The sequence below is a fragment of the Ambystoma mexicanum genome, chromosome 2p, assembly GCF_040938575.1.
Source record: "Ambystoma mexicanum isolate Mex_15411 chromosome 2p, UKY_AmexF1_1, whole genome shotgun sequence".
Classification (NCBI taxonomy): domain Eukaryota; kingdom Metazoa; phylum Chordata; class Amphibia; order Caudata; family Ambystomatidae; genus Ambystoma; species Ambystoma mexicanum.
Genome location: NC_090923.1, coordinates 105,007,193 through 105,021,881, shown reverse-complemented (window position 1 = coordinate 105,021,881; position 14,689 = coordinate 105,007,193). Strand labels below are relative to the sequence as shown.

General features: G+C 46.1%; 1 protein-coding gene across 1 annotated transcript in view; it reads right to left on the bottom strand.

The window, feature by feature from the left end:
* Positions 1-14,689, bottom strand: part of COL7A1 (collagen type VII alpha 1 chain) — a 782,081-nt gene that overhangs the window by 162,755 nt on the left and 604,637 nt on the right. Inside the window, exons 89-90 of the mRNA XM_069646196.1 lie at positions 5,889-5,951; positions 2,812-2,847 (exon numbers count right to left, since the gene is read on the bottom strand). Coding sequence (XP_069502297.1) covers positions 2,812-2,847; positions 5,889-5,951 — 99 coding nt within the window. The remainder of the gene's footprint in view (positions 1-2,811; positions 2,848-5,888; positions 5,952-14,689) is intronic.

Sequence of the window (14,689 nt, the reverse complement as noted above, 5' to 3'; positions counted from 1 at the left end):
CTTCAGGCAGGAGCCTCTAAGACGAAAAACCTCTTGAGATGAAAAGCAATGCGCTGATAATGCAGAACGAGTCCCAGCGAGAGCCCACAGCCAAGGCCGCAATGTTGCAACCCACATGCCGAGCTCTCAGTGCCAAGGTTACACCTGCCGCCGCCAAGTGACCCCTCTGGGCCTAAAAACAAATCAAATGATCATAATTGTACTCCAGCTACGGTCTCTCCACACGTGACCAAGCCAAACTGACAAGATGCCAAGCTCACGAGACATAAAGCCGCCGTGGTCCCACGCCTGGGACACAGGTTGCAACAATGAAGAGACAAGTTGGACACCTACACCGATGGGAAAGGCATTATCATCAGCCACTAGCAAAGACCTGTCCATTGTCCGCCACTAACACATAGTTGCACAATGTTGCCAACACCAGGTACCTCGCAAGCTGGGAACAGCAATGGTCCCAGGCTTGGGGGCTCACGAGGGAACCAATCAAAGTACAAGGGGCTCCTCACTGAGGCCATTTCAGTTAGCCAATCACCAAGGTCCCCATGTAACCAATCTGTTGTAGCAAGTGTTAGGGACATCCCAAGTGTGCCACCTGACCCGTCCTTATCCACTAATATTCCTCCATATAGGCATCTATACTAACCCTACCAGTCGGGGAGCCAACCCGAAGTGGCGATAGGTTTTGTTACGTTTTTTCCAGGTGACGCGAGTAGAGCGTCATACTACGGTAAAAAGGGCCTGCGAGCCCCACTAAGAACGAGAGAGCGTCTCCCCGGATGCATACGGGCTGAGAACAATCCCTGCTGTTACTATAATAAACAGCAGTAATTACTTTGCTCTTGTGTGTGCCTCATACTCCTTTTGGGACGTGGGAGTTGTTGGGGCCTCCCCAGCCTCGGAGATCCACGGACGGCTCTGCCGGCCCCCGGGAGATCACCCCGACACTAGTATTTCTCCCCATCTATCTTCAAGGTTACACACATGCACTTTTCTGCATTTCTCTTTATACAATTTCTTATTTCATGTTAAAAGACAGTGGGCCTCATTACACGGTATGCGGTAAGAATTTCCCGGTACCGGTAAGGGCAACGGTACCGGTAAACCCTTACTGCCTTACTACGAGGTCCCTTTGCCGGACCTGACCTCAACGGCTGGTTTTACCAGCCGTTAAGGAACGGGCCCGCAAAGGGACCTTGGTGCTAATTACGGTACCGCAATTTGCAGTACCGTAAAGACCTCCTTCCCAATTCCCATTGAGCCCTGCGGGGGCAAAAATGGGAATGGGGAAGTGCCTTGGTGAATGGGGAATTACCGGCCCCGCTCACCTTGGAGTAGGCCGGTAATTCCGCCATCCACCAAGGCGGACACGGTAAAATACCGGTGGCAACCATGGCGCTAAGAGCGCCATGGTTACCGCATACCGTGTAATGAGGCCCAATATATGTGAAGGCAAAGAGAGGAGACAGTTTCAATCTGTCCCCCCATAATGTCTACTAATCAGACCTTTTTCAATACCACATTTAGTGGAACCCCATTTTACTCCACAAACCTATCCAGGAAAACAAATCCTCAGCCCACGATCTTATAAAAGGGAGTCATGTCTCCACTATCTGCAAGTTCCTGACTTTGATTAAGGGCCATGACCTCTGTCTAGTGCTACTGCTCTCCAGCAACACTAAGAAAGTCTATTTTTCGGGATCTGGTCCGAGAAGGCGTCACAATCCCCTGGCAAGCTACACCTCATTCTCATGCCCAAATTGCTCCCTGGATGGCGTTAGCCTATTAGCTTGGTTCCCTATTGCTCAAAGGGAATACCTAACCTAAGATACCACAGTCCTCCTCCTGTCAACCACCATCGTTCTCTCATGCAACATACATTAGGGCTCATTACAAGCTTGGCGGTATTCTGTTGGTAAATCTGCCGGTATACCACCAAACGGAACTACCAATGCTGCCAGTTGGTCAGGCGGTATTACCACTGGAGGTATTGCCTCCTGCAGTAATGCCACCGGATAACAAGTGCTGGTTTGGTGGTGTAAATCCCCATTGGGGAATATTGGTGGTATTAACTCCAGAGGTAGAATGGAGGAGTTACCTCTGGCTTGAAGCTTGAGGTAACTCCTCCACTTTACCTCCAAAAATCTGGTAATTCCACCTGAGGTAATACTGCCAAAATTGTATTTTTGGCAGTGCAGGAAAAATTGAGGTAAATTAAATTACCTACACTTTTTCTCTGCACTGCCAAATTCGTAATGAGCCCCATTGGGCCTCATTACGACCCTGGCGGAACGGATTAACGGGCTCCGCAAAAGGAGGCGGACCCGTTAAACCCGTTCCGGCACATTACGAGGTCCCCTCGCGGGACCCGGTTAGGACGCCTAGTAAAACAAGGCGTTGTTCACGGGTCCCACGAGGGGAAGAGGGAGCAAACAACGGGCCACTCGTAATCGGCCCGTTGTTTGCTCCCTCTCCCATTCCCATTCAGCCCTATGGGGGCTGAAATGGGAATGGGGAAGGTCCGGGCCCGGGTTCCTGGAGGGAGGAATTACCGGGCCCTCCAAACTCGGAATGGCCCGGTAATTCCCCATTCTGGGAACCCGGACGCGATTTCAGCGGCATGGCTATCGCCAAGGTCGTAATGAGGCCCATTGTTTCATTCCTTGCACACAACAATCATTTATATATACAAACTGGAGAATTTACAGTTTGTACAGATAATAGCCAATTATATACTGTACTGCCCTGGCCGGGTACTGAAACACCAGGTTTATTAGGCAGGTTTATGGGTTGTAATGAAACTGAAGAACTTACCGCGTGCCCTGAGATTCCTGGGGGTCCTTGTGGTCCCTGGAGGAGAAAAAAATAAGAGGTGTCATTGCAGAACAGATCATTGGCTATCCTATCTCATTTTATTTATTTAATGTTTTTTTTTATAACGCGCATGATTCCATAACTGAGTTCAGTTTCTAAGCACAGATCCAGGATTCGATTCTCTGTTGCTCTGCGTGGACTTGCTTCCAAGACCAGCGTGTTGCCCCTATTCCATCATCAGTTGCAGCTTTACAGCAGCAATCCATATACAATACTGATAGGCAATACTAGTGACTTTAAGAGGAGGGGTTGGATGGGTGTATGGTTACAGGAAATCAGTGATAGGAATTCTGTTGTGTTGGTTGAAAAGGCAATGTTGAGAGGCTTGTAACTTTTGCACCTGTTGACAACACTACACAAAACGTTTCAAAGGAAATCTACAGCCCATGCTGAATATTTCTTAAAGTATACGCAAATTTCTGTAAAGGAGACATAGATTTAGGGTGGTGACAAAAATACCAAATCTCAATATGACGTTAACCCCCGTTCCAAGGGCTGGAACGAGCGGTAATGGGCTGGCAGCCCCAGTTATCGGCACGAGCAAAGCGAGGCCAGATAATGCGGGCACCGGGTCGTTACCCCTGTGCCCCTTGGAATGGGGGATTAAGCCTATTAGCACCCCGTGTTTCCAAAGCGGTATCCTGGGGTGCTAAAAAAGTATTTTCCTTCATACAACGGGGCGCATGTGGAGTCCGTTGTACGAAGGGAAATACTTTTCCAAGATGGCCACCATGGAAAGGGAAGCGGGGCTCCATGCACAGACCCTCTTCGCTTTCCATGGTGGCGTGCAGAAGCGGAGAGGAAGGGCGGCGGGGAGTGCCGCTGTCGCAGATATACGGTAAGTGAGAGGTGGGAGGAGAAAAACAACAACAAAATGGTACAGAGGGTGGGGGGAAGATCGCGGCGGGGAAGGCGGCCGTCAGGTGAGATGGAACGCAGGCTTTCACCTGCAGTTCTGCCCATGTTCCTAGCCACCTGATTGGCTATCTCTCCCCAACCCCCTGCCAGGTGCTAATAGGACACCTGGCCTACGCACTAAGCAAAACCTTCAGGATAGATTGGTGCCATACTTGAATTAGTAGTTGGTGTACTGGCAAACTCGGCATCTTCACTTGTTTTGGTGAAAACCCAATCAACTATTACAATTAACATAACCAAATGTAAGCAAAATAAGCACTGGAAATGCCAACAGTTTGGGCTTGTGTGTAAGCAAGTGAAAATCACTTGCCAGGAACTGCCTTAGTGGTATTAACTGGCCATCGATGGTAGCAGGTGCAAAATAGTTTGAGTACCTGGGCATTTAATAGCAATGCCTGGCAATTAATGCCTATAGGGCGGAATGTGGATGGGGAGCATGGATGCACCGGCACCGTTCATAGCCGTGCCGGTGCATTCACGAGTTGTGCTCTCGGGTGCCTTCCATTCCGCCAGGGCTCGCCTGGCGGTATTGAAGGCACCCGCGAGCACAACTCGGAGCATGACGGTGTGGTAGAAACGGTGCCGGTGCTCTACCGGCACCGTTGTTACCATACCGCCATGCTCGTAATGAGGCCCATTAACTCTTAGAAGACTGCTTTGATAAAACACTGGCAGGCACTTCGAGTGCAAATTTGATTATAAGGCTTGATTAAAGCGAGGTCAAAAAGATCCTAAAAGGAGATGTTTTGGGCTGGGAAGGGTAGGAACTGGGTAGGAATGGCCATGGGGATTAGCATGGCATGGGCAGTGAATCGGTGGGTATATAACCAAACAACCCCTATAAGCTGTGTGTCCCTCATCATATGCCATTTCACCCTATCAGAGTCCAGACGGCGCCGCAGCCTTTTACAGCGCCGTTAACCCCTTAGCGCCAGGGTCGTAATGACCCCCAATGAATTGCTCAGTGGCTCTGCACTGGAAGTGATCTTCCAGGGATGGACACTGGGTGGCGCTGTGGCATATGTGGCTTAGCTGACATAGCCTAGTCTACTGTCACATTTGCTATAGAAGTTTTTTTAAATGCTTTTTTAAACCTAAGATAACATTGGTGGTGTTTGCTAAACATACCCAAATAATCCAACACAAGCATTTCATACTATGACAGCCTGATGATCGCTTACGAGGGCCACACAGTTGTCTGCCTGCCTGAGAGCTGCCTGTCTTTGGGTGACAATCATATATATGAAGTAGTGTTTCCCTATAACACAATTATAATTTTCGAAGCAAGTAAAACATAAATTCCAGCTATTCTACATACCCACAGGGATACCTACAATATCAACAGTACCAGGGATATAGTGAATGATGCATACTCTGGTATGTGTGGCCTAGCCTATATCATGTTACACAAACTTGTAATGCACTTATGCATTGAGTGGCCTCTTGTAGCTGGGGCAACATGATTGAATGAGTGTGATTAGACTGCAAGGATCTTAGGATAACAACCAAGACAGTATACAAGAATACAGCCAGAGGGTTCAATACACAAGGGTGTGCTCTGTCTCTGACCTCAAGCAAGAGAGAAAGTGCTGCTGCTTAAAATCAATGCATGGATTGGCCATCAGACCACACCTGGTCCAATCAGGACCTACGCAGGGTGGTTTCAGGAGCGCGGTGGACATCTTCCGTTGGTATGTAAAACATCATTAAAATATAAAAGAAACCTAAAAGTCACAATATGAACTCGGGCAAGCGCAGCATACAAGAAAACCAATTATTACACTAAACAAAAATGATGCCAGGCAACCCTGCGATTTCAAGAGCACTGCAAGGAACATAGGATAACCATCAGAAGAGAGGGGTGTTGCTAGGTCTGGAAAAGACCCGGGGCTACGCTGATGTCGGAACTGTTGGGACTGGGGGTTAGCTAGCCTTTTGGGTGTAGCTCCTGAGATTCTATCTGGGGCTACAACCAAAAGATCAGGGCTATAGCCCCCTTAGCCCCCCCCTAGCAACGCCCCTGCACAAGACAATTAGAATGGAAACTGCGAAGCTAAAAGATGGAAAAAGATTAATAATATCAAGTGGGATGTACTTACCACGGCACCGGGAGGACCGGTAGGTCCTGGAAGTCCCACGCTGCCCTGAGCACCTGGCAAACCCTAAAAGAACATTGAGGAAGACATATTTAATTGACTGGTCAATGCCCCCAACACCTGTATTCTTTGGAGGTTAGAATTCCTAAAACCAAAAGGTGATGGATGTAAGGTTTTGAATTAATTATAACCACTGGCATCACTAGGAACATCCCTCCAAACTATTGGGATTTCTTTTTAAATTCTCTTTTATTAATGTTGCAAGAAAAATAATAAGCCTATAGGTCAGCACCCACATAGGCCAGAAGGAAAACATCTTCACATTAAACTGATTTATTAAAGCACTGAATCCTGATTAACAATCCCCGCAATAAAAGCGATCACTGGAACTCCCTTTCGGCCCAACATTTTCAACTAACACACGTACATAAAAAGTCTCTTGGAACAATCACACTTCCCATAACAGTTTCAAACCATTATTTGTAGCCTAGCTGTGCCATTACAGAAAGAAAATAGCTATACTGAAGTCAATTGGTGTTGCCAGAAGTGAGAGAATCCAGCCTGAACTGCCAGACCACATCCCCTTTACACAGCAACACCCAGGCTTCTTTTTACCTTTTTGGACTGCACAGACCTTTGTCGCAGTGAGCAGGAGACACCAAAATGTGATGGATGGAAGAGTTCTGCTATGGGCAACCTATCATACAATTGTTTCTCAGCCCATCTGCACTTTTTCTGGAAGGGGACTCGCCTTGTGCAAGTCAGTCTTAGCCCTACCTTTAATAGAAATAGAAAGAGCACAGCCCGAACTGTTAGGCAATGACCATTCCACCCATGCAAATCTCTGCTGTGTGCATGACTCAGACCGCCTTGTATTCTCTGCATGCAGTCGGTGAAAGGCACAAGCCCGGGTGAATTCCTGATTTCCATGCGCCCACCGCACCCATGAAATCAATTCTAATCAAGCTCCACCATTGCGAAGAAATGGACAAACGAGGGGGAAAGAACCGCACCTACAAAATGACGCTGCGAGAAGGGAAGTGTGACACGGTACCAAGTCTTTTGCATGACCTTAACATGTTGCCCCTCCAGTTGTTCTTCATTATTTGGTTGCCAGTTTGGACTGGTAGACCCTTTTAATAGGTTGACCTCTCCAACTGTTCAACCACTTAGTGATGAGCAGGCACCCATGGTGGAATGTGGAGTCCAGGTGTTGCGATTGGAGGGTAGGAAAGGGTGGTTTGGGGGATCCCCCTGAAAGGTAGAGAACAGGGAATGCGTGAGGGTATTGGGAAACAGGTAAAATAAAGGGGCAGAACTGGAGGTGGAGGCAGTGCTTTAAGTGGGCTGGGGCCAAGTGGGGCCGGATCCCAGCAGTCTCCAAAAAGTGGGCTGAATCGGCGCCCTGTCGGGGCCCCCGGTACCACCACAACATTGGCAGGACACATTAGCCTGCTGCGGCCGCAGCCATGACAGAAGATACACTCGCCATTTTTGAGTCAGGCAAGTTGACAGAAGTACCAGCCAGCTACAGTTTCCACTTATGACCCCTTGCGCTAGGGGTCACAAGAGGAAGTGACTGTCCTTTTGTTTCACCGCCCCTTCAAGGTCACCGTGGCGTCTTTGACCCTCGGTGAACCTGGGGACTCTGTGTTAATTTCTATGTTTATAAAAGATGGCTTGAAAAGTACACATTTAATGCTTTAATTTATATATTTGTGTGCGTACCTTACTATGGTTTGTGTACTTTTCAAGCCATCTTTTATAAACATAGAAATATGTAACATATTTCTATGTTTATAAAAGATGGCTTGCATACTACACCCACCATAGTAAGGTACGCATACAAATATATAAATGCTTACATGCATTAATATATTTGTTTGCGAATCTTACTATGGTTTGTGTACCTTTTTAGGCCACTCCCATCCCGCAAGCATTGCTCCAAAATGAGGGCCCCCTCTCAATTTCTTAGGCCACTTAAAGCCCTGGGTGGGGGGATTTATTTTTGGGAGCGGGCGAGCAGTTGATTATTTTGAGCGCTTATGATCGAGCAATACGCAACAACTGCTCATAGGGAATAATAGGGGGCGAAAAGGCGAGCAATTGGGGTCCAGCAGTAGAACAGGTGAGCAGTTTGTAGTCTATAAATAGACACGCAACCGTGTGACAGAGAGAAATAGCTATTATGCCTTCCTTTCACTCATTGGATGCATCTTAATCTAGCAGCTATTTAGTTTCCCAAAGAGATGGTAATTACTAGGACATCTAAAAGCTGAGCTCAGCAGTTTAACCTTTGGCTTCATCATAGGAGTATAACGATATCACCTGGGCAGGCCTTTCGTTATCTGCCTCTGTGTGTTTGCTACTGCTGCCAGTCATTAATCATTGTTTAAACGTAAATCCTCACCTCTCCCAGGTGAGAAATTGGACAGGCTCTCGCAGCGACAACCCTTTCCCATCTGAGGCCCGGGCTGAGTGACACGGCAGAGTGCTGACTTCTGCCTGCAACCTCCACCATGTGGGAAGGTTTCAGGCCCTCTCAAGCAAAGCGTTGGCACCACCCCACGTCCCAGTAGTAGTCCCACTCTGCTTCCATACATGCCAAGCCTCACCGATTTAGGCGCGAGACTTCCGAATTCAAAAATGCTGTTTTACTTTCGACCGCCTAAAATATCCCTAATCCCTAATCCCAACGCAGACCGATGGGGAAAATTCATTCTCGCATTGGTGACGAAATCCCCCCCCCCCCCAGGCAATCCAAAAGGTGGGCGTGCATGCACCTCACTCTCGTTAATGTTGTCACGGCACTGACGGTGGGACACCAACTCTACTGAGGCAACATAGCACAGGAATAGAAATAAAGCAAACGCCTCGGCTGCACATTCAACCCGAGGAAATGGAGTTATGCGGCACAGCCTCGCTATCCACAAGCACCACTGACCATGGGCGTCCCTAGGAGGAGGCACAGGGGGCTACCCCTCCCCTGTGCTTTGTGTGTCCCTGCCATTGAGTTTGAGCATGGGCGTACCTCTAAAGATGTATTTGCTTGCCAAACTGCTACATAGAAAAGGAATGCTTCCATTGTGCTGACAGCAGTTATTGGGAAACTATCAATGTGTTCATGGGTGTCAACCTTTCATTTAAACCCTGGTGACAAAGATTACCTCACCCCTGCCCTGAATATTAGCACATGTTCAGTCCAACCAGACTGCTCTCCGGCCAAATAATGCAGATTTACAGCCAGCTCTAAGCAAATAACATTCAGCAACACTCCCTCAACCTGCTGAGCTACCTTGCTAGCTTTCTACTTTAGGACATGTCGTTCTATCTTCAAAGAATTCAACATTAGATATGTAACCTTTATGTATCAGATATGGCCAAGGCTCTGAGAGAAGTGCGTAACTTCCCTCCCAAAGTGGGGGGTGAACATGTTCTCTGCCTTGGATACGCAGATGGTAGATACTGTGTTACTTGACCAGACCCCTATAGTCTAAAGAAAATAATCAAAAAAATCAATGTGGCTAAGACCAAGGTCTTAATAGTTGGTCATACTATCAGTACTAAGAACACGTTTGTCTGGAAACTTAATGAAGTCCCTCTGGAAATTGTAAACAACTATACGAATCTTGGTGTTGCCATGAGGACTCAATTAGATCATGGTGCCTAGTATCCCAAATGACATGGTTGGAGTGTTTGGAGGGCAAATTACTTTGTTCAATTATCGGAGTACCCTCGTCTGTGCCGGTGCAGGCGCTGCAGCTGGCGTTTGGGCTCCCATGCCTTAGATCATTATGGTTACTACAGCAAGGGAAATGTGTTCTTTCGTTTTATTTGACTTATAGTCACCATAATAGATTGTTAGGTCTCATAGCTCTTCAATATTTGAAACAATCTTCTTGCCCCCACCTTTCAGAAATACAGGCAACTGTGATTGATTATTTGTCTGAAATAGGGCTTGGTTACCTCTTCCACAGTGGCTAAGGACATGAAAACCATAACATGGACCATACATTCCAGCCTCTGCCACCTGCATCACACAAGAAATGATGTCACATTCGCAACTCGATGTTTCTGTTTTAATTTCCCTCAGAGCTACTTAATCAAAGCAGGTAGTCTGCGAATAAAACGTTTTGTTGCATGTTTAAGATTTAATATCGCTACTAAAGAATATATCGGTAGGTGGACGGGTACCCCCTATATGGAACGACCTTGCAGATTATGCCAGATTGACATAGAAACATAAGACATATACTTACAGCTTGTGGGAACCTGCCTAAAGGATATGAGAAAGGCCATGGTTCCTTAGAATGCAAATACGGATTTGATCAATCCTGATCAATTTTGGAATAAGATATATTGTGCAGAATTGGTTGTTATTACCACATCCGCCTTCTATATATATGGAAAAAAAGCTATGATGGTTATATTATAGCACCTTGCAGAATATCTAAATTAACTTTTTTAGGTATCTTTTTATGAAGTAGAATTTTGTAGATATGATTTTTGAATGTACTTATATGAGTTTTATGTGTTTTATATGTTTCTATATACTTCTGATGAATTTTATGATCAATGTTTGTTACTCATTATGTGTAAGGTTTTTGTTAACCAAATGCACAACAAACACAATATATATATATATATATATATATATATATATATATATATATATATAGATTTCTAGAGACGCCAGTGCCACTGACTGATTGCAACTGTCTACAAGATTAAGAAAGCAGCTTTCCGAAATGCTGCGGCAGAGAACTCCCCACATTCTCACACGGCCATAGTCTGTGGCACTAGCGGCTCTCCAGGGGTATCTTTTATTTGGGCTCACATGTAGCCCTCGCACAGCCTCTTTCCTACCTCTCTGCCTTCAGAGCTTTCATATGGACACGCAGAAGGACAGCGGCAGCACCTGAATAAAGGTCCGTCAATTACCCAGTTACCACCCATCTCTTATCAGCACAGCCTTTTCTTACGTTTGGACTATTTAGATGAGGGAAACGGTGATGGGGCATTTCTATTTGAAAGGCTGCAGGAGAAAAATATGAGCCTTCTTTTAAGACAGAGTGAGTCAAAACGAAAATCACCTTTTGTAAAACTTAGGGCCTCATTACACGGACGGCGGTGGACCAAGATGCTATTAGCACCTGGGTCCATGCCGGTAAAATACCGGCACCGCCTTGGTGGAAAGGGGAATTACCGCCCTATTCCAAGGTTGGTGGGGCGGTAATTCCCCCTTCCCCCATTGCCCTTCCCCATTCCCATTTTTGCCCCATAGGGCATAATGGGAATGGGGAAGGTGCTAATTACGGCACCGAAAATTGCAGTACCGTAATTAGCTCCCTGGTCCCTTTACGGGTTGGTTTTTAACGCCTGCAAAAAGCAGGCGTTAAATTCTCCAACCTGCAAAGGGACCTCGTAGTAAGGCGGTAAGGGTTTACCGGTACCGGTAAAATACCGGTACCGGTAAACCCTTAGCGCCTACCGTGTAATGAGGCCCTTGTGTATACCCGTGACAGCTGCTATGTTTACACACAAAAAAGCTTATCTTTTTTGAGAATAGAGAGCTCTCAGGTTTCCTGTGATCGTGCATGAGAAAGCCATTCACTCCTTTTTTTGTTAGGAATTCTAGGACTTGTAGTTTCCCTTAAGCTGGTTCATTTGTCTAAGTGCTGAACTTAATGTGGTACAAAACAACAAAACAGAGGAGACTGCTCACACTTGCAATACTTTGCCCTCTTGAAATTCTAACGGGTAATTTTTATTTCCATGAAATTACACCAGAGGGGACTGGCTGTATTTGCACCTTTGTGCAAAATGCCCACCCGTTAAGATTTCCTCCTTTCCACTACTGGTGGAAAAGTGCAGAGTAAAACAGAGGGGAGCTGGCCTTTACTCTTCAGCTTTCCTTCGCATTATTGGAAAATTGAAAATGCTGCGTGCAAATTACACCTTGAGGTAGAATTTACAATGGCTTCCTATGGAGTCCACCTTCTTTTCCCAAGTAGTTATTTCAGGCAGATTCCATAGGAAACCATTACAATAAAGCCAGCATGAAAATCCATGCTCTCGTTAATGCACCTACATGTGATGGTGGAGGGGGGAGATGTTATGGCAGCCCTGCCCCCGCAACGTTGTCATAAATATGTAGCAAAATATGGGAGATCGGAAAAAAACGTCAGTAGCACACTGACTGCCACTTTTTTCTGATTCGCATAAGAACGAACATGGCGCCCTTAGTCGTCCATTCAGGATTCAGAAAAAGCTACACAAATTCTCATTTGGCTTAACAGTGGTCTACAATGAATTTTATGTGATTTGTAAGCATTCTCTGTAATGTAAAATAAGTGGTCTGTATAGTGCCCTTCTGCCAATATTGCTGGCCTTGCTGCTCATGGCTCTGTGAGAAAAAGCGAACAAGGAGGTCTGGGGGGTCATTAGTGGGATAGTGGGAAGTACCTAGTTCCTGTGTGCCAATCTGCTTTCTATGGGTTTAGCGAAGTGACTTTGGAATATGTTATATATAGGAAAAAGCCCAAGATAAGACAGCATTATTGTAGGTGTTACAAGCCAAAACATAATTATGTGTACTAACTAGAGTCCTGAAGTATATGGTCAAGTGCCTAAATAACAGAGCAGGTTACAATCTTGCCTTCACTACTTTACCAACGTCTGTGATCCTGTGCAAATAATTTAATTTCACTGTGTCTTATCTGCAAACATTACAAACATTAGGCGAAACTAGAAGGGATTCATAAAAAGCCTCCATTACAATGAAGCGGATTTGATGGTTTAGGATAATAATAATGCCCCCTTGTGCTCCTTTGCTAGCGGACCCACAGGTTGACTCTGCAAGCGGACCCACAAGCTGTTGCCTAGACTTGCCCATGTTAGCGGGCCCAAAGGCTGGTGCCTAGACATGCCTCTGCTAGTGGGCACACAGACTGTTGCCTAGACTTGCCTCTGCTAGTGGGCACACAGACTGTTGCCTAGACTTGCCCATGTTAGCGGGCCCACAGGCTGTTGCCTAGACATGCCTCTGCTAGTGGGCACACAGACTGTTGCCTAGACTTGCCCATGTTAGCGGGCCCACAGGCTGTTGCCTAGACATGCCTCTGCTAGTGGGCACACAGACTGTTGCCTAGACTTGCCCATGTTAGCGGGCCCACAGGTTGTTGCCTAGACTTGCCCATGTTAGCGGGCCCACAGGCTGTTGCCTAGACTTGCCTCGGCTAGCAGGCCCACAGGTTGTTGCCTAGCCTTGCCTCGGCTAGCCTTGACCCACAGGTTGTTGCCTAGCCTTGCCTCGGCTAGCTTTGACCCACAGGCTCTTGCCCAGGCTTGCATCAGTGTAGCACTGAGCATACCTTGCCACCTATCACTTTATTTGGCAGCTGGATGCCTGACTGGGTCTCACCAGTCAGTCAGAGCACTAGATATTCTACTATATTGGACTGATCGCAGCAGAATCAACATTTATTTTCTCCCCTGATGCTGCCAGTCACTAGAGTAGCTTGGACAAGCAGACCTCTACCTCATAGTAGAATGAGAAACTATTGGTGTTGTAATTATGCTGGTATTATGTCTCGTATAGCCCAAATGTACCCATTCTATGGTGTTTTGACACTTCAGCATTCGCAAGCGCAAGAGGTGAGGTCGTGCACTAATGCAGAAGTGTAAGTGACAGGGCAAGGTTGTTTTATTTCAGTGTTAATATGTGCAGATCTGAAAAGGTAGGGATCTGTGCGGTGTGTAAATTTAAGGTATTTTGCAAGTCATCTGGAGCAGTTTTTAATGTCGGCTTCTGGTTGCTGATGTGAATTGCACGTGATTGTCTGTGGCGACTGGCCCAGGGATATGAAAGGTGGTTGAGTGGAGTTTAAGTTGCCACATCTTTATTGGGGTGGTGTGGTGCTAAGGGGCTTTTAGTGTAGACATAAGTGTCTTGGGGTGATGTTCGTTCAGTTCTTCTATTATTAATGGGGAACTTCCAACCACTTCTTGGGTCCATCACACACACAGGCGTCACTCATTTCCTAAACATCTCTCTCTGAAGTTTTGGAAAACTACCTTTGTGGGAAAAAATTGTTTCTGTGAAGAATCATCCAACATTGCACAATACTCAGACATGCAGATAATGGCACCACCTCTTCCCCATTGTGCTCATCCCCTTACGTCTAAGTGTATCTCTTCACATCATTATTTCTGTCTCTATTGTTTTGTTTAACCTCTTACCCCTCTTGCTCTGGCGGGGTCAGACTTCCCCTATTTATGGAACAATGTTTTGCTATCGTAAGACCACTATGGTGGTGATTGACATAGTATGAAAGACATTTAACATAACATCTGTTGTTTCAGTGGTGAAGAAATGTTTAAAAATGTGTTGCTGCTTAGGTTGGGTGGAAGAATGACTTAGAGATGATTATTGTTGCTATAATTTTCTTTGAGCACACCTGAATAGGGGGCAGTGCTGGCAAGCCTCAGGATGGTGTTTTTTGAACAGGTAACATGGAGGGGCAGTGTGACTTTATATTGTTGAGGAAACATCCACACTTGGCAGCTTTCTAGGGCATTGAGACGGTGTCCAGCCAAAGCATCTAAAACAAAAGGATCGAATGCCTTTTGTTTGACACCAAAAGGACTCAAAAAAAAGGATCGAATGGTTTTTTATTTATTTCTTTATATTTTTTTTTAGTTTGGTATGCATAAAAAAAATGTTAAAAAGAAAACGGCGGGTTGGGGGAGGAACCCCCCATAAAAAATACATAAATACATTTTAAAATAATTCGAACCTTTTT